This window comes from Eublepharis macularius, chromosome 8, assembly GCF_028583425.1.
Source record: "Eublepharis macularius isolate TG4126 chromosome 8, MPM_Emac_v1.0, whole genome shotgun sequence".
Taxonomy (NCBI): Eukaryota; Metazoa; Chordata; class Lepidosauria; order Squamata; family Eublepharidae; genus Eublepharis; species Eublepharis macularius.
In genome coordinates, this window is record NC_072797.1 from 25,950,001 (window position 1) to 25,971,864 (window position 21,864).

The 21,864-nt window shown below is 41.0% G+C and overlaps 1 protein-coding gene across 1 annotated transcript in view; it reads right to left on the reverse strand.

Moving 5' to 3' along the window:
• Window positions 1–21,864, reverse strand: part of OXCT1 (3-oxoacid CoA-transferase 1) — an 81,267-nt gene that overhangs the window by 42,817 nt on the left and 16,586 nt on the right. Inside the window, exons 4-7 of the mRNA XM_054986664.1 lie at window positions 8,493–8,628; window positions 5,247–5,396; window positions 3,034–3,140; window positions 1,099–1,159 (exon numbers count right to left, since the gene is read on the reverse strand). Coding sequence (XP_054842639.1) covers window positions 1,099–1,159; window positions 3,034–3,140; window positions 5,247–5,396; window positions 8,493–8,628 — 454 coding nt within the window. The remainder of the gene's footprint in view (window positions 1–1,098; window positions 1,160–3,033; window positions 3,141–5,246; window positions 5,397–8,492; window positions 8,629–21,864) is intronic.

The following is a 21,864-nucleotide window of genomic DNA, read 5'->3' on the forward strand; positions in this document are numbered from 1 at the left end:
AATTCTTCAACAGTACTATGTGCCTGATGGAAAGAGGGCATAACATCAGAACAAAGATTCATGCCCCATCACAGCTTGTTGTGATGTCTGAACAGAACCTGGGATTTGAAACTAAGGTCTGTAGCTGGTTTGTTAACCATCATTCACACAAACTGCAGTTTGTTGCGATACCCAAATTCACAAACCAAAATTTGTTGAATAACACTACCCCCTTTGCAGCTTCCTGGACACAAGACACCAGGAGAGGGAGAGAGCAAAGATATTCAGATAAACTGGGTTTTACACATAAGCCAGGAACTGTTACTTAGGCCTGGTACACTAACCTGAGTGGGTTATACAAACAGTTTATTGTGACATCTGGATGCAGCCTGAGAGTGAACACAAGAGCTTGTTATCGGCACATACAGAAAAGTGGCATGTCCTGCTGAAACCTAGATTAGGAGACTTCCTTCCAACATGCTAGCTTTCTACATCAAGGTGCTTTGCCTTCTATCTTTTTTGTTCCTTTTAATAAAAGAGCATTGTGTTCCAAATTACTCCCTATAGTCTAAGGAGCTTTTCTACTTCCATCAGTTCTTCTTGGAGAAATCGAAACAGGTGTTTAGGTTTTATGTTTAAAACAAACAACAACGCAGCTTACAGTAATGTGAGCCTTGCTGAACTACTGCCATTTTCCATCTCTAGGGCAGGTGACATTAATACAAACTGTCCCAGTGTCATCACTTGGAGAACATCACATCAGTTTACAGTTCTGTGCAGACATTTCACATCAAGCCCCTTTTCAAACATCTGCAAGATCCTTCACAAGACATACAGGCCCCCGCATCAGAACAAACCCATTTACCTGATTTCAATTAGACTGATTTAAATTAAAGCAACAATTGTACATGCAAGAGATCTTTTTTTAGTGGACAGGGAGAGAAGAAAAGGCATAAACACAGAGTGGCCCAACAGCATTGTTGTAGCAACTTATCGTTAAACCATGCATTAACCTTTTGGTTTATAAATGTATTGGATGACTGGAAGGATTTGTCAGCTTCGCTTTGATATACAATACATTAAGGGCTCGGTGGGAGGGAGAAATCTGTTCTAGCTTACCTCTACTATAGTTGTTCTGGCAGCCTTGCACATAGGCTGGTTAAAATTTCTTGCAGTCTTCCTGTTTGAGGAACAGAAGGAGTAAGAAACGAAAGTGGTTTAAAAGAGTAAACACTTTGTTTGCATTCAGGCTACATTCCTTTTATATCAGGGGGGGAGAAACATTTCATAAGCCTAACAGAATTAGAAAAGAGCAGCTGGGACTTTTTTAAAGCAATGCTTTTTTAAGGGGAACCCGCTTTTAAAATTACTGTGGTTTTCAGGACTTGCTTGCAAAGTAACTCCACCCTACTTTCCCTCTCCCTGATATAAATGCAGCCATCTTACAACAGTTAACACAGAGCAAGGGTTTAGTATTTATATAGCTTTGCTGAGCAACAGACTGTATTTCTTGGCAATTTCATACATTCGGCAGAGACAAACTCAAATGTGCCATCAAGCCTTCTGCTCTCTGCCCGCCTTCCTCCCCATCCAGGCCGTCCATCCCACCTGCAAGAGAACCTGAACTCTTCACATACTCTAACCCGAGGCCAACATAATTTTTCATGGCAATGTTGGTCTCAAAATATTGGTTCCTCAGCCGGTATTACTCAAAGTTCAAGAGTACTGGAATATGACTTTTGAAACATAATTATAATTTATTTTACTTGTTTTAATATCTTCTTCTGGATTTTTATGAGCATGTTTCTTAATAATATTGTAAGCTACTTTAAGCCTCTCTGTAGAGAAGGCTGAATATCAGACTAATGAACATTATTTAAGATATTTACCTGTAGCTTCTCCTACAGTATACAATTTTAGACTTCCACTGCCCTCTACTGGTTATTTTTTGCTTTCCCCCGCCCTTGCCCCCACCCTGTCAACAAACTCAACATTTACCTTGTACAGAGGAAGAAAAGATGGATACAAGTTATTACTCCAAATCTCCAGCGAAAATACAGATTTCTTCCCCATTTTAAATTAATTGCTGCCAGATGTAGCAACATTTTTACAGACTCCCAAGAGATGGCCACTCAGCAAAGAAGATTTTAGGTATGTATTAGTTTTCTGATTGTCATCACTGTGGGACTTAGCAGATAATTACTTTGAACCCTTCTCTAGAAGACAGTTAAGCCCATATCCAGCAAGCCCTGAGAGGCCGCCTTTCTTTGTTTTCTAAATAGGAGCATCACCCTACTCAACCTTGAAAATTGCTTCTGGAACAACTCCCATGTCAAAAGTAGCAGTTTTCAGAAAACAAACGGGGGGGGGGGGAATGACCCCGCTATGTTCCCTGGCATAGAACCATGTATGGAAGATAAATCAGGGTGCTAGCCTAGCAAGGGCACACTCACGTCTCAACGCCCTCTTCATGCACACAAGGAATGTGCAGTATTCACTGCCACTGGCAAGCAGCATAAGGCTGCGGATTGCCCAAGCTTGCAAATAAGGCCTTCCCTGGTCAACTGAGCAACACCTTCTCTGCCTCCTAAGCTCCCAGAAACCAACTGTAAGGATCCTTGTCACACCTCCTGATTTCCAGGCACAGCCCCAATTTTCTTGATAAAAAAAAATCTGTCCTGTTTCCAAATTGTTGGAGCAGAGGTTTCTAAACTTTCTCCTTCCAGAGAAGCCACTATCCGCTGGTGAACATGACTGCTATGGAATCCCTGTATCATGGCAAGGGACTCTAGGACATGTTTTAAGGTGTGCGCAAGAGCACTGGGCAAGCCAAATGGGCTTCCCCCACATAAAATGAAGCTGTATCCTAGAACAGGTTTTCCATGGCTACATACTGCAGACAAAAATTCATGCTATTTGGCAGGAAAGACCCTTATTCAGCCATTACTGATCTTCTAAGCAAGGATGTCCTAATAAGCCTCAGAGGGGCCCCAAAGTTTCCCAGAAGACCGCTGCACTAGGGGAAACGAGCTCTGCTCGATGAACATAACATACCTGAAAATTATATTTCCAGCACGATCAGCTTTCCATGCCTTGACTAGTGCAAAATCTCCCGTGATTGATTTTTCCATAATGAAGTGATGGCCATCAAATTCCCTTACCTAAAATAAACAAAAAACCCCAAAAGGTGAGTCTGCTGGCGTGTTTAGGGGAAGGGGGACAAGAGAAGAGAGAAAGGACAGCTAATTCAGTTGGAGAGGAATGCAATTCTCTGGACCGTAGCCATAGCCTCTTTTTCCCCACTCACGATGACTGAGCGACAAGCTGCCACTCAGCCACTATGGTGTAGTAGACGAAGTACTCCATTGGACCTGGGAACACTTAGGCTACAAAGCTCAATACATGGCCTTGGGCAATCACTCACCACCTCACAGGCTGCCAAAGTTGTGCTACACCAGTTAAGCTGCTTGAAGAAAGACAGAATACAAAAGTGTATCAACCATTACAGTTGAAGGAGAAGGACATTCCTCAAAGGCCAGAAATTGCATGAATCACTATTTACAGCCTGGAATGAACAATTCCAGATATGAGATAGCCATGTTTTAGAGTTAAATTTAAACACGTGGTTAACAGACTGCAACATGCTAAGTTTATTTAAAATGTATTGTTTGCTCTGTTCTGAAGACTTTGTTGCTTCCTGCTCAAAGGTACAACTCGGGCACAAATAGCAACATGAAAAAAATTACAAATGCCACACAGGTCACCAAGAATCAGGCAAGTGCAGGAAAAACGTTTTACAACTCTGAAACTTGGTAAGGTCTACAACTAATAGATGAAAAATTCTTCTTTGCATGTTCACTGACCTGGTCGAGATATCCCTGGCCTGCTCTACTAAAAGTGGTGGGGTGGAGAGAACATCACACCTACCCTTTCTCCAAGACCACCAGACATTCACATAGGGGCATAACTTTCCATGATGGTGTACGCACACAAAAACTAATGTACATAATACAATAATTTCAGATTTTATCTAGAATAGATTGAGCTGTTTAAGCCTATTGGTTGGAGTTTACATGCATATGCTCTATTAATTCATTCTTCACGTGTATATCCCACTATTCCTATGGAGAGCTGTACATATTCTTGTAGAGAGCTGTGAAGAAGGTGATCTCATTCTCTCCACCCCTCTCATCAACGCCCCTGTGAAGCAGATTAGAACAAAAGAGATTTTCCAGGCTCAAGTTCACCTACTGACCTTCATGGACTGAGTCAGTAATTGACCCCAGTCCATTACTCTAACCACACCATCACATTGCCTCCCTGTTCAAATGTTATGCAGGTGGTACGGGCCGGTAGGAAGGGCTGATGCAATCCCACTACCCTACCATGTGCAGGGAGGGAGAATATCATCTGAACTGGGATGCAACTGGTTTAATGAAGACAGCATTACCAGTCCATGTTCAAGAAGACTAGAGAACACAAGACAGAAGAGGCAGTTTTCATAAACATGCTGGATGCAAGTCATGTATTCTAGAAAACATATGGGAGGAGAGGAGTTTCCTTCAGAACGGCCATGAACTTCTTGTCAGGATGTCTAAGTGACAATTCCCACTTCTGGACTGGAACTCTCATTTTAAGAGCGACAGAAAGAATGACCAAAAGAAGCAGGAAAACAGCCTGCCTTCTAGGACACATTGCCTGAAATCAGAAGAAGCAAAGCTAATAATTACATTTCTGCATTGCAGAGGCGGAACCAACCACTCTGTCTACCAGTGGGTTGGGTCCAGCCAGTTTTTTCACTTAAGCTACAAGTGGCACCTTATACAGGTTGGACACTTGTCAGCTTCCCTCAAGTTTTGATGGGAAATGTAGGCGTCCTGGTTTTACAGCTTGGCTCTCCATTACAGCTGCAAGACCAGGATGCCTACATTTCCCATCAAAACTTGAGGGAAGCTGACAAGTGTCCAACCTGTGCCAGGCGTCACTTGTAGCTTGGCTCTCAGTCTTGCCCAATTCCGCTCCTTCTTACAGCCCCCATCCCACACAGCTTTTGTTCATGTCCCATAAGTCTCAGCATAACATTTTGGTGGTTCCTCTTCTCTTTTTAACCAGTGGAAAAGCTGCTTGGATTCAACCCAGGTTGCTTTCCTTAAGAGCTGATTTGATGACATGTTGTAAGGGGGGGAGTTTATGCTAAGAACTGCAAAGAGTTGATGCCTAGCAGTATTAACTCCCCATGTATATTCAGATCCCAAAGTATGCTGTACCTCTCTCGGTTCACTGGCAAGGCTGATAGAACCATCTTTGTTGTACTTGATCGGAGCCCCTCCTTCTTGCACCAATGTTCCATAGCCAGTGCTGGTATAAAAAGCCGGGATCCCTGCCCCCCCTGCTCGAATCCGCTCAGCAAGTGTACCCTGGCAGAAGAGAAATTGATGAGAATGTAACAGCATTGATGACTGAAAAGAACATCCTCAGGATCCAACCTAACCACTATTCTTCTCACCTTTGCAAGTATCCTTCTATATAAACAACAAGCAGTTAGTGCCATCTGCTGGTCTTCACAAAGACTCAAAAAGCACAGCTACGAGTTATTCAAAGTACATGCAAGCGTTTCTTATGGAGTTTCATTCCCCAAAAGCTGTGGGTGGACCTTAGAACTCAAACCCTTAAGCCACTGGCTGAACGGTTCTGATGTCACATATCCTCTTTGTACAAATAAATAAATAAATGCAGATGAGCCAAAGAACTCAAGGTAGGTAAAAGAGCAAGAAGTCAAAGATGATTTCATGAGAGAGAAAAATATACACGTGTGCACACATGTGCACACAGCATTTCACACTGATGGTATAAATCCCATATTGAACCTCTGCAAAGTAAAATTATTTTATGACTTACGTTAGACATGTAAAACGGCTTTATATCATGCCAAAGCCCTGGTCTATCAAGGTCAGTGCTGACTACCCTGACTGGCAGACAGTGGCTCTGGTGAATTCACACCTAACCTTTCTATCTCACTCATCCTTTTCTTCCTTACACTGAGAATGTACACTTACAAGATTCTTGGCAGAATTCATACAAAGCCTTTGTTCCTCAGATCCTCCTCATCCTGTAGGTTTGCCAGTTATCTGGTGGGGATCAAGGTTTCCCTGCCCCTTGTTTCTCACTGCCACTTGGAGTGGCAGCAGGAGATTTTTTTTTCAAATGGCCACGGGGCCAAAGGCATGACATCATTTCCAGTATAAACTCAGAAGTGAAGTCACGCCTCTCTAGGAATCACCAGAAAAATCTAGGGATTTACTGTCGATTTTTTAAAGATTTTTTTTAATTCTATGGTAAAACCATAGATTTTTAGGCAATTCCTAGAGAGGTGGGACTTCACTTCTGGGTTTTTCCTGTAAGTGAGTCACACTGTTGTTGCTAGCTAGCTCCTCATATCTCTGCCCACCCCATACTCTCCTGCTCATTGTCAGGCAAACCCTGGCAATCCTACCCCTCCTTGTCCCCATAATTTTCCTAGTGTGATTTTCCCTTCACATATCTTAAGTAGTAAACTGTGCTTCATAAAAGCCTATTCTGAAATAAATGTTCAAGGTGTCACTAGACTTATTTTTGCTATGACAGACTAACTTGGCTACCCCTTTGCAATCTTCATTAGCCACATCCAATTCTTTTAACTGGAAATATCTGGGACAGTCTGCATTAAAAAACAGATGCCTGCCATTATGCCACAGCTCCTCACCCTTGCATATGGGCTTTGAACAATGAAAAAGGGTAAAAAAGCATTTTGTGCATTTTGTAATAAAAAAAAAAACCACCCCAAATTTTGATGAGAAGGGTAGGCTATAAATAAATATGACAGACAAAAGTGTTTAGACTTTCTCATCTCCCTATTTACCCAAACTCACTCCTCTTTTTTATAGCTGTTGTTTTCTTTTATTACTCAGATCCACTTATTATGGTCCAGTTTACATATTCTCTGCTGGAAAAATGGGTGCATCACCTACAGATAACCTCATGTGTGATATGACATGACTTAACCAGCCACGTGCAGGGTGATTATGCAATATCTCTCCCCTTTGAGAAAGAGAAAAATCATGAAATAGTAGTAGTTGTAGTAGTAGTCGTAGTAGTAGTAGTAACAACAACAACAACAACAACAATCTGCTTGGAGCACTCATCAGCATTAAAGCAGGCAGTAGAAGAGACTGTGTCCCTCCACTGTGTGAAGATTCTTGCTAGCCAGTGAGTACAGGCAAAATGGCTTTGTCTGTCTGGGAAAATTCGGTGCTAAAATGATCCTTAATTGGCCACCAGCTTAGGATACCAAGTGAATATATCTGACCTAATAAAGTCTGGACTTTCCTCCCAGAGAGAAGGTCCAAACAGAAAATACTAGCGCTCACTTGGTGAGTCAGCTTTATCCACACAATGGCAGCTATTATATTTATTCTAGAGCTCCCCGGCATATTAAAAAAAACCTATAGTCAAGAGTTCTCATCTACCTCCCTCCCTAAACACTCCTACGAAAAACAGGGACAACCTTTGCCTAAGCTAACCCTCTTTCATTTATTGTAGCCCACCATATAATTCATTCATACAGCTCTTCATGTAGTTTATGACAGGCACTCTTCTTGGGAACCACATCCATGAACCAATAACTACCCTTTCCAGAGAACTAGGATTACCAGCCTGAGGACAGCACAGTTCCCTTGCAAAGGGGAAGAAATGTCTGCATAATGCAAAGTAGGTAATTATACAACCACAGCACAAATTGGACACTATTCAGGTACACGGGGCTTCTTAATTTGCATGAACTGAGAACATTCTTTGCAGCTCTCCCTTTAAAGTTGATGGAGAAGCTATTTTTCAGGGGTGTTAGGCTTGTTATTCATGACTTTCTGCATTCAATATCTTGAATGCATCTGAGGAAACTGTTGGGGAAAACAATCAGCACTTCAGCTGCCACACAAATGTATGCATTATCTTCCAGAGGTTCCCGTACGTGTGAACAATTTAGACATGCAAATTGCTCCCGCAGACTATAAAGTCCTGCAGTACCCAGACTGATTTAACATTTACAAGCTATACTTCTACTGACAGACCAAGCACCGCTCCAATTTGCAGAAATAACCCACTAAACAGAAAGCGCTGCATATGAATGGGCTTTGAATTCACAAGCATGCCACAAGTAAACAACTTTAAAAAGATTTCAAAAGCCAACCACCATGGAAGACATTAATATTTCAGGGGGGGGGGGAACCCCTAAAACTCAGGTGAAATAATGTTTTAAGCAAGCTGACACTAATATATAAGCAATTTGGAACATGTCTGCAGTGGTATTGTAAGATCATGTACTGCCATGAAACGCAAGCACAGAATTCATTATCCTACAGTCTAGGCCCTTAAGATAAACATTGGAACTAAGGAATAAGCCAAGGCTACAGCTATTTGCTATAAAAGGCCACACACACACACACACACTCAATCACCTCTTAAGGACAACAGCTTACCTGTGGTGTAAGCTCAACTTCCAGTTCTCCAGATAAATACTGCCGTTCAAATTCTGCATTCTCCCCAACATAGGATGATACCATGCGCTTGATCTGCTTGGTTTGAAGCAAGAGCCCAAGCCCAAAATTGTCTACCCTGCATAGAAAAAGCAGTTCGAAATAAATTAGAGAGTTACTGCAAGAGGAGAGCCACAAAATGTCATGGAAATGTGGGCGGGGCAGCCCTGTGGGAACATTGGTCCCACAACGGCGGCTTCTTACTGGCTGCTAAGTCAGTTATGGCTTTTTATTTATTTAAAATGAGTACCACCTGTCTTTGAAGTAGAATTACAACAGATTTCCAGATTACAGAGATCAGTTCCCCTGGAGAAAATGGCTGCTTTGGAGCATGGACACAATGCCGTTATACCCCACTGAGGTCCTTCCCCTCCCCAAACCCTCCCAGCCCCAGGCTCTGCCCCCAAACCTCCAGGAATTTACCTCAGAGCAGGCGGCCCTATCTGTTCGTGATATGAAATATAAAGTATTGTGCATGGGAGACCAAATGGTAGCCCACACCCACCCAAAGTCATTTTATCTGTCTTCTCAGCAGCCTACCCAAGTGTTATCCTAAGTGTAAAGGGTGTACGTGTTCAAATTATTTATTTTTATTATTTACTTTTATTTATGTCATTTATATTCCACCTTTCTCACTGAGACTCAAGGCGGATTACACAGTGTGAGACCAGTACCATCAAGGATTTTTTCATAAACAGAGCCATAGGGTAAATAAACACAAGTTTACAAAGACATAGCATTAGTAAGAATCCAATACAGAGTTGAAGAAATGCTGAAACAGAACATAAGCAATTCTAGGGCTGACATTAGACCACATGAAGCACAGGCAGCTCATAGAAGCACATATTTAAGACAACAGATAGTACATAAGGCAACACAGTGGTGAAGTCTATGGTCCTTAACTCATTAGCGAATCATCTGAGAGCCCCTCCCTACAATACAAAAAGCCTTTTTGTAACCATTACACCAAACTGGCTCTCTATTAACTTCATAATAATAATAAATTATCCTAAGTATGGTAACCCTTTACATGTAAAGGGTATGTGTTCAAATTTCAATGAAAATACACCTCAATGCCATTTCTGCTAACGTGTCACCTAATGACTTATGTGGCAGTCTGTTTGTCAGACAGGCAAACAGTCTTCTGGGTCCACATACTGAAGAAATAAGGGATCCCTAGAGTGTTAATATGGGGGTATGGAGAATATTTATTTTCTTTTATTTCCTTTATTTACAACTAGGGTTGCCAGGCCTGGTAAAACCATCATTTACAGTGACTCCTAGAAAGATATGGTATCAATTCCTACTTTCCCCCCAGAAGTGATGTCATGCTGCATGTGACATCAGCTTTTTCTTCGCCTGCTGCCACAGCAAGAGATCTGGCAACCTTATTTATACCTAGGGTTGTCAACTCAGGGTTGGGAAATTCTTGGTCATCTGGAGGGTGGAACCAGCTGAGGGTGACCTTTGTGAGGCGAGGCAGCTCAGCAATGTATAATACCACAGAGTCCACCTTCCAGAACAGCCATTTTCTCCAGGGGAACTGATCTCTGTGGCCTGGAGCTCAGTTGTAATTCTAGGATATCTCCAGCCACTGCAGGGAGGTTGGCAAGCCTATTTATAGCCCACCTTTCTCACTGAGATTCAAGATGCATTATAGTACCCCTCGTACACTGAATACCAAAGTAGAGAATTAACATGCTGTCCCCCCATCCCAAAATACTGTATCACATGACTCAAATACTTTTCTTGTCTTATTTTTCAGTGACACTGGAAACCAGAAACACAGGAGGATAAATACATAGAAGGAAGAGAAATTAGCTCAATTAAGTAACTAATCTTCAGATAACCACAGAACTGTGAAGGAAAGACTCATGGGCCTTTTCTGCCTCTATCTGGAACACAGAAGCAGCTCACTGGGAAACTGTAATTAGTGAGAGGTCAGAGATAGATTTATTAACAATTAGAGGTGCCTGCCTCAGAGTATCAAGAGCTCCTCTAATCCTGCATCAGCAATAAGAAGTCTGACCAGGAACCGTATTAGGACTCAAGATGTCGGTGTTACAGATTACTGGCTACAAATTGACAGAAAAGTTAAACCAGACAAAAGCCTGTAGCCATGCAGGTCACTAGCAAGCAAGACTAGAATAAGATATTTGTTGATACTGTAAGACTGTCTTGTGTCAGCCACATCACTGACACGTTCGACTGTTTTGAAGTAATTTTTCTTCAGAAGGCATCGTTTTAAAGGGGGGATTTAAAAGGAAATTAAAGAAAATTAATTCCAAAAATTAAAAGAAATTAATTTTTTTAAGGAAAGCAGCAGTTAAAATGCCATTCAGTAGTGCAAATATCATAGTGAGCAGTGTATCAAGTTCTACAATTGCCTCAAACCACCTGTTTTTTCTACAAACACTTTAGTTCACTCACACACAACCTCCCCAGTTCATCATTTGGCTGGCCCATATAACACAAAGTCATAGTTGCTTTATGACCTGCTTTATAGCCATAACATCTGGTTTTTAAAGGGTGGTAAATGAAGCTGTTAGCCAGGACTGGCAAGAAGTTCAAGTGTCTCTAGATTTAGACAAATGGAAGTGAATGATAGGAAACGGTGATCTCTCAGTATCACCTGGTCCTATTGAATTATCCATCAGAGCCAATACTGGATGGACCATCAGTCAACTCCAGAAATAATATGGAGCAGAGGTCCATCAGTGGCTATTAGCCACAAGGTATAGATGGAACTCTCTATCTAGGGCAGTGATGCACTGTATTCTTGGTGTTTGGGGGGGCAATCAGTGGGAGGGCTTCTAGTGTCCCTTCCCCACTGGCAGACCTCCTGATGACACCTGGGTTTTTTTGGCCACTGTGTGACACAGAGTGTTGGACTGGATGGGCCATTGGCCTGATCCAACATGGCTTCTCTTATGTTCTTATATGCTTATAAAAGCCAGAAAACAATAGAACTGTATTATTGTTGTTGTTGTTGATTTATAGTCCACCTTTCTCATTGAGATCCAAGGAGGATGACACACTGCAAGTGAATATAGTATCATCAATAGCTAGGACATTGTCAGCAAAAATACAGTATGATCACTAGAAAGTACCAGCCACAATACACAGTTTAGGAAGGCTAACAGATTACCACTCCTCCAGTTTCTCCAGCAGTTGCTGTTTTAAGGTAGGAAGGAACTATATGTAAACACAGGCCCAGCTAGGCAATTACTTTGCTCACTATCCTGTTACTTGTGGTAGGTGTCACAATTTGGGTAAGAACCATAGGTAATATGTCAAAAAGTCAACTGTGATTCCCAAGCCACTGAGTAAGCAGATCACGAGAGAGAGGACATGAAGGGTTACATCATTCCTTAGTTCTTGTGGCCCCTTCTTACATGCTCAGGGTAGTGCCAATTGCCACCTTGGGGTCAGGTAGCAATTTTCTCCAGGCCAGTTCAGCTAGGGATCCTGACGGTTTTGCCACCTTCTGGGCAGGGAGCGAAGGTCCTTGGGTGTGTGTGGGGGGGGGGAGGTAGTTGTGAATTCCCTGCATTGTGCAGGGGGTTGGACTAGATGACCTTGGAGGTCCCTTCCAATCCTATGATTCTATGACTCCATGAGTATCACTGTTCCATTTATTAACCCAAATAACTAGCAGGCAGATAGCAAGGGGAAACAACTTGCATTGTATCAAGATGTTGAAACAGATATTTCAACATGATTCAACTCAAGTATGCAGAAGAAAATAGCAGCCAGACTATCTGTAGGCATTTCTCCCAACTCACACCACATTTTTGCCTTGGATAAAATTTCATTTCTCCATGACAGATATCTTTATACCAATGTAGTAATAACTAGAGGTATGAAGGCAGGAGAAGGGGAAGAGAAATGCAAAAAAAAAAAACCCTCTCTCTCTAAGGGACTTTTTCCAATTTCTACAATGGAAATTTGGGGGCACTGGAAAAAAAACCCTATGATTTTTCAGAACAAATGAAATGTTTTTAAAGATAAGGTTTTATTCTAAGCAATACATTCCTTCAAACTCTGCTTAGGATGGTTTCTGTTTCTTGGCTGTGCTTAACATACCAGGAATAGAAGCCGCTTTTTAAAAATCATATCCTGTGTTACGTGTTACATATCATGCTGTCAATCACAATAGTCAGAAGTCTAGTGAGTGCAATCTAATAGGGAGTGGAAGCGAAGGTTCATCTTTGCTTGACACAAAGTGTTCTTATGCACTAGTCAACTTCAGCATGCAAAACTGTGTAGGTGTTTCCATTCCTCATTTGTAGACTGCATACAACCTTGTCAATAAAGTTTGACTCCTTAAGGCCTACATATTTTAGCAATAGCAGGCCAAGTGACCTGCCAAAATACTTACAGAAGTACATACCAAAGTAGGAAAAAATCCAGTCCTGAAGTAGAGGATTGATGTCCATTCAAAAATAAAAATTTTAAAAATGATAGGATTAAAAAAAAAAATTAACAAAGCTGAGCCCTGCATTTGCAATCTCAAACAGCACAGTCTGTTAAGAACTGAAATGAGAATGAACCGGTCCACTGAACTGCAGCACAGCAGATGGTTGTTGTGAACATTTACAGGACTACTTTTTCAATTCAGAGGTTCAATTTGCTACAATTCCTCTCTCTCTGAGCAAGGAAACCTATATTTTTCCTTGTAAAATGTAAATTTCATCACCCAGCATACCTTTTGTCGCACTCAAACTGATCTGTGACTGAATGACTGTTTTTTTTTAGCAAATGAAATGGGCAAAATGCTAACCTTTTGTGAAATGCAATCTCTTTGGATTAGCAGAGAGAATTAATACACAAAAGGTGCTCCCTACAGAAAAACAACTGAAACGAAGATAACATTGCTATTACCCCCTTGATCCCTACAGGCTTGTCTCAAGCAAACTCTGTGAATGAACGATTTTTAGACAGCCCTGGGTCAGACAGATGCTCCTGGAAAGTTCACAAGCAGATTAAGACAGATATTTACCCCCACTTTTATCTCCAATATCTTAAAAGAGACACTCTGAAAATTGAGGTTCTCAGCAGTCACGGCTAATGAATGTATGCATGGAGGATAATCCATCTTAAAAGTTGTGAAAAGTAATTCCAAAGGTTAATTATGCAGTAATAAAAATTACTACATCTTCTTGAGGACCTGGCACTTTCTCCCATTCATGCTCTACAATTATTTAAAAAAAAGAGCACAGAGAAACATCTCCAACCCTCATTTCTATGGTTTTATGAGTTTCTGTCATGCTTGCTTCTGTTACTCTAGTCCTCTCCGTTCAGATTTTAATATGACCCGGCGTGAACTTCTCATGGGCATCAAGAAGCAACATAGGAATAGGTTGATCTAGGCTTGAAGGAATGTTTAAACTAGTGCCAGCACTAACTGGTACAAAAGTAAAAATAGCGTACACAGAAATCCAGCAATGCAGCCAGCATGACCCGCTGAACTCTCTGTTCTTTTTTGCCCACTCACTGTGGCCATATGTGAACCTACAGGTAGAAGTCACAAAGCAAAAAGCCTTGGCTTATGGCTAAACGAGGCTATTTTGTGTTCATATCCACCTTAAGGTACCATGTTGGCGGTGAAATAAAGTCACCTAGGAAATCCCTCCCAAAAATCAGACCTACTGCTATACCTGGATGCCATTTCATCCTCCGCAGTTCTAAAGGTACAAAGTTCTGAACGCTGTGGCAGACACAAGGACCAGAGCAACTCCGTTTTCTCAAGCTTTAATTTAAAACTTAAATTACAAATTTTCGTCTGCATATTTCAATTCTCGATATAAGGTTGACCACAATACAGCACAGTTAAGCAGAGTTAGGCTGCAATCCTAAGAACGCTTTCCTGGGAGTAAGCCCTAATGAGTAAAACTGGGTTTGTTCTGTTTTATATCCAACGAGTCTTTATTATATATTCTTTCACATATCAGAGAGGAACACTTTGGTAATATTTCTGCCAGCTCTTGCAGCAACCATGATTACCGGAATAATTGGAATCTAGCTGAACTAGCGAAATGGCCCCTGTGTTCGACCATCCAAAATTAGTTTTCTAATTTCTCAGATGAAGCATGGGAAGGCTCCCCCGGTGCTGATTTAATTCCTCCTGAACTTTTTTACGCCACTATCTCTTGGTGGAAAAATATATTGGGAACCGTTTTCACCCAGATAAATGCGACAGGAGTCATGCCATCTGTTTGGAGACATGCTATCATTATACCAGTTTATAAAATAGGGAACAGAGCAGACCCATCCAATTACAGGCCAATTAGCCTTCTATCTGTGAATAGGAAACTCTAGGCTCTGCCTCTTTACTCTCGACTTGTGGACTGGCTTGAATCTTGGGGAGGAAACAGGCCAGTTTTAGAGCAGAACCACAAGTGACAAAAGGCACAGATTGGACACTTGTCAGCTTCCCTCAAGTTTTGATGGGAAATGTAGGCATCTTGGTCTCGCAGCTTCGCTCTCTGTCAACTGTCACTTGTCCAACATTCCGCCAAGCTGCCTACATTTCCCATCAAAACTTGAGGGAAGCTGACAAGTGTCCAATCTGTGCCTTTTGTCACTTGTGGTTCTGCTCTTAGATGAAGGGCTACAGAAGATCATCTTTTGACACTACAGTTCTTAATCAACAAATGTATAGCCAAGATCTGTACGGCATAAGCTAAAATCAACATCTATTGACAAGACTTTTGACTTTGATTGAGAGCCTGTATTCTAACCCCACTGCACAAGCACGTTATGGGTTAGATGGGCAACTTTCCAACGTAATTTCTTTCCAGCAGGGAATGTGTCAGGGGTGTGTGCTGGCCCCTTTATTGTTTAATTTGTGTATCAATGATATGAGTTCTACTGTTTCCAACCAGAATTGCTATTCTCCATCTACTGCTAATGTGAATGTTCTTATTTTACTTTTTACTGATGCAGTTCTATCAAGAACAACTTCAAGACTGTGCTCTCTGATGAAGGCTTTTGTCTTTTATTGTCTAGAAAAAAGCCTGATAGTTAATTATCAAAAATCCAAGATTGCTGTCTTCAGTAAAAAATCTCATGCACACCGTAAGTGGAAAATTCATGGTAATAACATCGAGGAATTCCCCTATTTTATAAACCTCGAGGTTTGGTTTCATTAAAGATTAACTTGGTCTGTGCCAGCTGCTCATGTTAAAAGATTGGCAACAGCAGCAACAAATATCGCCTGTCACTTCTTTTATTCATCTGGGGTTCAATATATTCCAGCTTCAATTAAACTCTTCCATGCCAAGGTGGCTGCGCAAAGTTTATATGGGGAGGGTGTTTGGATTGATAAAATAGGCAAGTCCTTCGATTCAATTCTTCTTAAATTCCTACAATCCATCTCTGAAATTCCGAACTGTGAAGCGGGAGTGACCCTCCAAGCCGAATTGGGACAATCATCTCTTGAAGCTTGGTCTTGGATGAAGGCTTTCCCCCTAAAAGTTAGAAGTATACATTCCAACATCCAAGATCATCTTGATTAGAGAGGGCTTTTTTTGTTTCCCATTGGAATAAACTTGTACAGCAACGACGTCAGCTCCTTAATCTTTCCTTGGACTCCATTCAGTCACCCAACAGGAAGCTATGAGCATGATTAAGAATTGTTTATTTAGGTATGAATAAAACAGCATGATTTGTAGAGCACAATGTGTTTGCTCTATTCAGTTTGTTGGTATTCTTTCATCGGGTCATCTTCCTGACTATTGCTCATATCTGACTGTTGCTCAGTGTAGGTGTGCCTTTACGATGGCAACCTAAATGCCTTACCGTCTAGAATTCTGCAAGGAAGGTATCATAGGGTACCATTCTCTAACAGACTATACAACTATGGTGTAGGTAGAGTGGACACTCTACATCGTCTGACTTTGGAACGCAGCTGTTTTTCTGAGGCTACAAATCTTTTAATTATTCCTTCACTCCAAAGAATAGATTGTATGGAGAATTACCTCTTTTATTAGAAGATAACAGTAGACCAATTGCTCTTTCAATTGCAAAATTTTATGCACTTCTAATTGACTTTTGCAGCAGTTTAAATGTGGTCGAGATCTTTATATTTTAGCAGTCTGCTTAAAACTAGTAAGCTAAGAAGAAGTATGAGGAAGAGAGAGGAAAATTAGACTTACTTCTGAGTAGCTTAGGATTGCTGCTTTTAAAAAGCTGAACATAGTGGTGGTGTAATTCTGTGCTGGACGGGAACTGGTGTCTTCCAACGGCTCTGCTGTTAAGGCACTGGAAAGCTTTGGCCTTGCATGGCTACAGAATTTAAACTCATGACCTTCTTACAGGGTAGACGGCCAGCCTAGTGTACCAGTTAGTGTTTACTAGGATCCGGGAGACCCAGTTCAAACCCCACTCTGCCACTGAAGCTCATTTAGTGACCTTGGGCCAGTCACACACAATCCTCAGTTGTTCCGAGGATAAAATGGAGGATGGGAGTACAATGACGTAAACTGGCTTGGATCCCCACTGGGTATAAATATCTAAAATAAATAGATGTCGTTCACCTAACTTATAAGTTATTCATTTCATTTACCACCACCCCTCAAAAGGAAAACTTTCGTACTTTAATATGTTTGTTTTGTAGCAAATGGGCAGCATAATTAGGTCTACTTTACACAGAACCTAAATTTGTTCCCTCTCCAACATAATTTCAGGTGTGTGTGTGTTATGTGCTGTCACATCGCCTCCCACCTATGGGGACCCTTTGAATGAAAGACCTCCAGAAAGTCCTGTCATTAACAGGCTTGCTCAGATCTTGCAAACTGGAGGACATGGCTTCCTTTATTGAGTCCAGCCAAAAAGTTTCAGATACAATTGTAATTAAAATTCCTGTCCCACAGAGTTTAGTTCAAGGACTGAAATAGTACCTCATTACTTTTGCACTGTTGCACACAGTAACTTTCAGTGTAGAATGAAGGCAAGAGGGATCAGCAACAGGGAAAATGCAGGCAAACTCAGAGCCAAACTACAAGTGATGCCTGACACTGGTTGGACACTTGTCAGCTTCCCTCAAGTTTTGATGGGAAATGTAGGCAGCTTGGCGGAATGTTGGACAAGTGACAGTTGAAAAGTCCATTGCACAGCAGTTGGAGAGCCAAGCTGCAAGACCAGGACGCCTACATTTCCCATCAAAACTTGATGGAAGCTGACAATTGTCCAACCTGTGTCAGGTGTCACTTGTAGTTTGGCTCTCAGTGTGCCTTTAACATAACTCGAGGTACAGTTCCACACGTACTGATGCATCACGTCATGAAATATGAATGGGATCCAGTCTGGGATTCTCTTATGTGATCCGGCATAGTCAGATTATACCCTATTGGCATAAAATGGGATCTCAAATGCCAGATCACACACCTCTATTATACGGAGGATTTGTTTACTCTAAAACTGCCTCCACCACAATAGTTTCTAGCAGGGCATCTCAGTCAGCTGAGCATGAAACTTTTCCAGCAGAATTTCAACCTCAGAATAGACCTACATATTTCATATAGGACCACTGCAATTCAAGTATTCAGATATATTTACAGTCTGTATTTATAAAGTTATCAATGGGTGAAGAAAACAATATATTGGGACATTCTGTGTCAACGAGCGACCTTTCACACACAAATGCACCAGACAAAGTCAAGATGTATCTGCCAGTCATTTAACTTCTAGAGACCGAGAAGAGAGAGAGCTGAAACCTTAAGAACTCAGGAGCATGAAGGCATATAAAGTTCTTAAAAGATATCCCCCAACATCTTCCCTTAAGATAATTATGGGCCAGAAACAAGTACCAAAAATAGGTTCTGTCCTGCTTCTGAGGTAAGGTGGATTATTATGAGAGGTAAATGGTGTCTTGATTTTGGAATGCGCTCCCTTCCTCGATTTACCTGGCCTCAAGTGTTTGAGTTTTTGGCACCAGGTTACCTCCTCCTCCCAGACTTTTTGCTGAATTGCGTATGACTTTGTCTGCTTTGTAATTTGATTTTAATTACCCTACAACTTATCTCAAATGTTTTTGGTGTTCATTTTTTATTCCTGTTTACCCGATACTACTGATGAATAAGGGTCTTACTGATTTTAATCTCATTTTGTTCATCTTTCATTGAGTTTTTCAATCTTCTTATTGAGATCCACCTGGTGAACTAAATATTCAGATACGAATCAATATAGTTATTCCATTTCCCAGTGGTATGTGTGCGTGCACACATGTGACTTCCAAGTTTACCACAACGGTTGCTCAATTAAAAGATCTTGGATTACAACATTTGTATAGTGTTGCAACAACAGGCAAAGTATGTGAAACTGGGCAAGATGAATAAAAACAAATTCCCGTTTTTAAAATCATTACAAAATTAAGAAAGCATTAAGACTGTGCTTTCTATGGACAAGGGCAGACAGAGGTGAACAAGGCTTTGAGTAGCCAGACTGGATCTGTGGTAATCCTGACTGTTAGCAATCTCATTTTAGAAGATCATCTCAAGGGATTAGAAAAATTTAAATAGAAAGAACTACCAGTCTTCAATAAATACTGCACTATAAGTAGTTCCACAAACATCAAAAGAGAGAAAAAACCCAAATGGCCTTTTGATACTAAAAAACCCAGCGGTCCTTTGATACTAAATGGTCGCTGGATACTAAATACCAGGTCACTGGTAGCTTGGAATAACTGTTGCATTAGGAAGAGAACAGATGGGTTAAATTGTAGAGGGGTTTATGTTAAGGAAAAGGCCCAAGCCTATGAACATTTCAGCAGTTTGATAGGCTTTCTCAGGAACCAAGAGCATCTCCTTCATTAGGACTCAAGGAAATAAATGTTTTATGGCAGAAATGGGCAACACAGAGATGGTATGTAACCCCTGATGCAACTTTGTTCAAACTATGGCGTATTACTAAGATCCATATTCATCTTTAAGTTTCTCATCTTGCAACTTGAACAGAAAGCTCTACAAAAATGAGAGAACACCAACCCCAGTTTCACTCAAGCAATATCACAGTTTAATAGTGTTTTAATTAAAAAAATGGAGTAATAAGCTGCTTTCTTCAGACCTAAGGAAATATATTCACATGGCTTAATTGGGTGACTGGGCAATACCGTGGCAAATGAAGTTTTATGTATGTAAGTGAAAGGTGACGTACACTGCAAAATCCTAACTTTAATTGTATTCTGATGGGGTCTGAACTGGCTGAGACCAACAGAGAAGTAGATAGCTCAGTAGGGCAATAGCGGATAGCTCACTGAAAATGTCAACTTTGTGTGATGGCAGTCAGAAAACAAGGGAACTCCACATTGGGAATTATTAGGAAAGGGCCAGATAATAAAACAGCTAACATTGTAATGCCCCTGTGTAGAACTCTGTGCAGTTCTGGTTGCCATATCTCAAAAAAGATATTACGGAGCTGGAAAAGTACAAAGAAGCCAACCACAATGGTTAAGGGGTTGGAATATCTTTCCTTGGGTGAAGAGTCTGGGACTTTTCAGTCTAGAAAAAATACTGTGGTACATTACAGAGGTTTTTAAATTATGCATAGGGGTGGAGGACTAGATAGAAAACTTTCCCTCCCTATTCCCTAGTACTAGAATTCAAGGACATCCAATAAAGGTGATAGGCAACAGATTCAGGATGGACAAAAGAAAATACTTCTTTACTCAATGAGTAATTAAATTCCAGTATTCACTAATAGTGGACATAGTGACAGCCACGAGCATCGATAGCTTCACAGAGGATAGATCCACCCACGGCTACTAGCCATAGTGACTAAAGAAAGCCTCCTATACAGAGGCAGGAAATCTCTGAACACCAGTGCTAAAATGCAACATCAGGGGAGACTTTGGCTTCTAAGCCCTCTGGGACAACTGGTTGGCCCCTGTGTGAAAATGGATGCCGGATGAGATGAACCTCTGTTCTGATCCAGCAAGGCTGTTTTTATGGTGCACTTTTAAATATAGCACTCTTCACTTTTCTAGCAATTTCAGTGGGGTAGCCACTGCAACAGACAGCGTTGTGAACCAGTTAGAACATGGGAGTAAAATCTGGGAGAGCCAGCTTCTAATTTCCAGCTTCTAGTGACCTTGGGCTAGTCATTCTCTCAACCTAACCTACCTCACAGAGTGGTTCTGGGGGTAAAATGAAGAGTGGAGACGTACAACCCTGGAGACAGAGTGGGTTAAAAACGTACTAAATAAAAAGTGAAACTCAGACCACATAGGCTGTTCAACCCCAGCATTTTGATTTGGTTCTGAAGCAAACACTAGCCAGCATAAGGCTTTCATAAATGACAAGATGTACTAAGTCACACCCACCATAGAGGCCCCATTTTGAGCCAGTTAAAACTTCCACACCATTTCATAAGCAATTCCACATACAGCTCCACTGCAATAGTCCAACCTAGGTGTAATTGGAGTGTGGACAGGTGTGGTTAAATCCTGTTGCTTAAGGCAGGGGTGCAAGTGATAAACCAGACAAAGTTCATTCAAGACACTACACAACACAGAAGAGATCTGCATCTCCATCTGCATCCTGGGTCTAAAAGGACCCCAATCTGCGCACTTGCTCTTTAAAAAGAGGTGCTACTCCTTCCAGAACAGGTGGGCTCTGCAATCCTCTACTGGCCTCCTTATCAACCAATAGCACTTGTTCTTATTAGGATGGAGCTTCAGCCAATCACCACTTCCAAGCACTTGTTCATTTGTTTTTGTAACTAGTTCAAGGCTCACACCTGCTGAATAGTTACTTTTTTTGTTCTGATAAAGTTAATGCTTTAAAAATAGTTGTCAGGTCTTTAAAGAAATTCCTAATCCTACTCCATTGTTCCCAAAAAAAGTCTCTGTATCCATCTACATCTATAAGATAAAATTACCCCCTCCTACACAACAGGTTTCTATAGCAAATGGTTTTGAAGCCACTCATATAAAAGGGTGTATTATGAAAGAAAAAGAAGCATTGAAGACTGTACAGAATTACTCAATTCTATAGTAGTTCCTAAATTTTCTTATGACCTTAATGAAAAAAGTTAAAAGAAGTCAACTAGAAAATTCTCTTATTTCGTAAGCATTATAGTACATGAATTTGCTCATTTACTATCATGCTTATGAAACGTCAGGATTCTCTAGCTGAAAATACCCTTACTATTACAAAATAATACGCTGTGAAGTTTCCCGCAATGATGCTCAAATTCAATAATGAAACGAGACTGAAAGTGTTTTAATGGTGGAAGAAAAAGATTTTATCTTATCACTCAGTTACACTGTCAACAGAAATACTGATAAACGAGGAAAAAACTTGATTAACGTTTA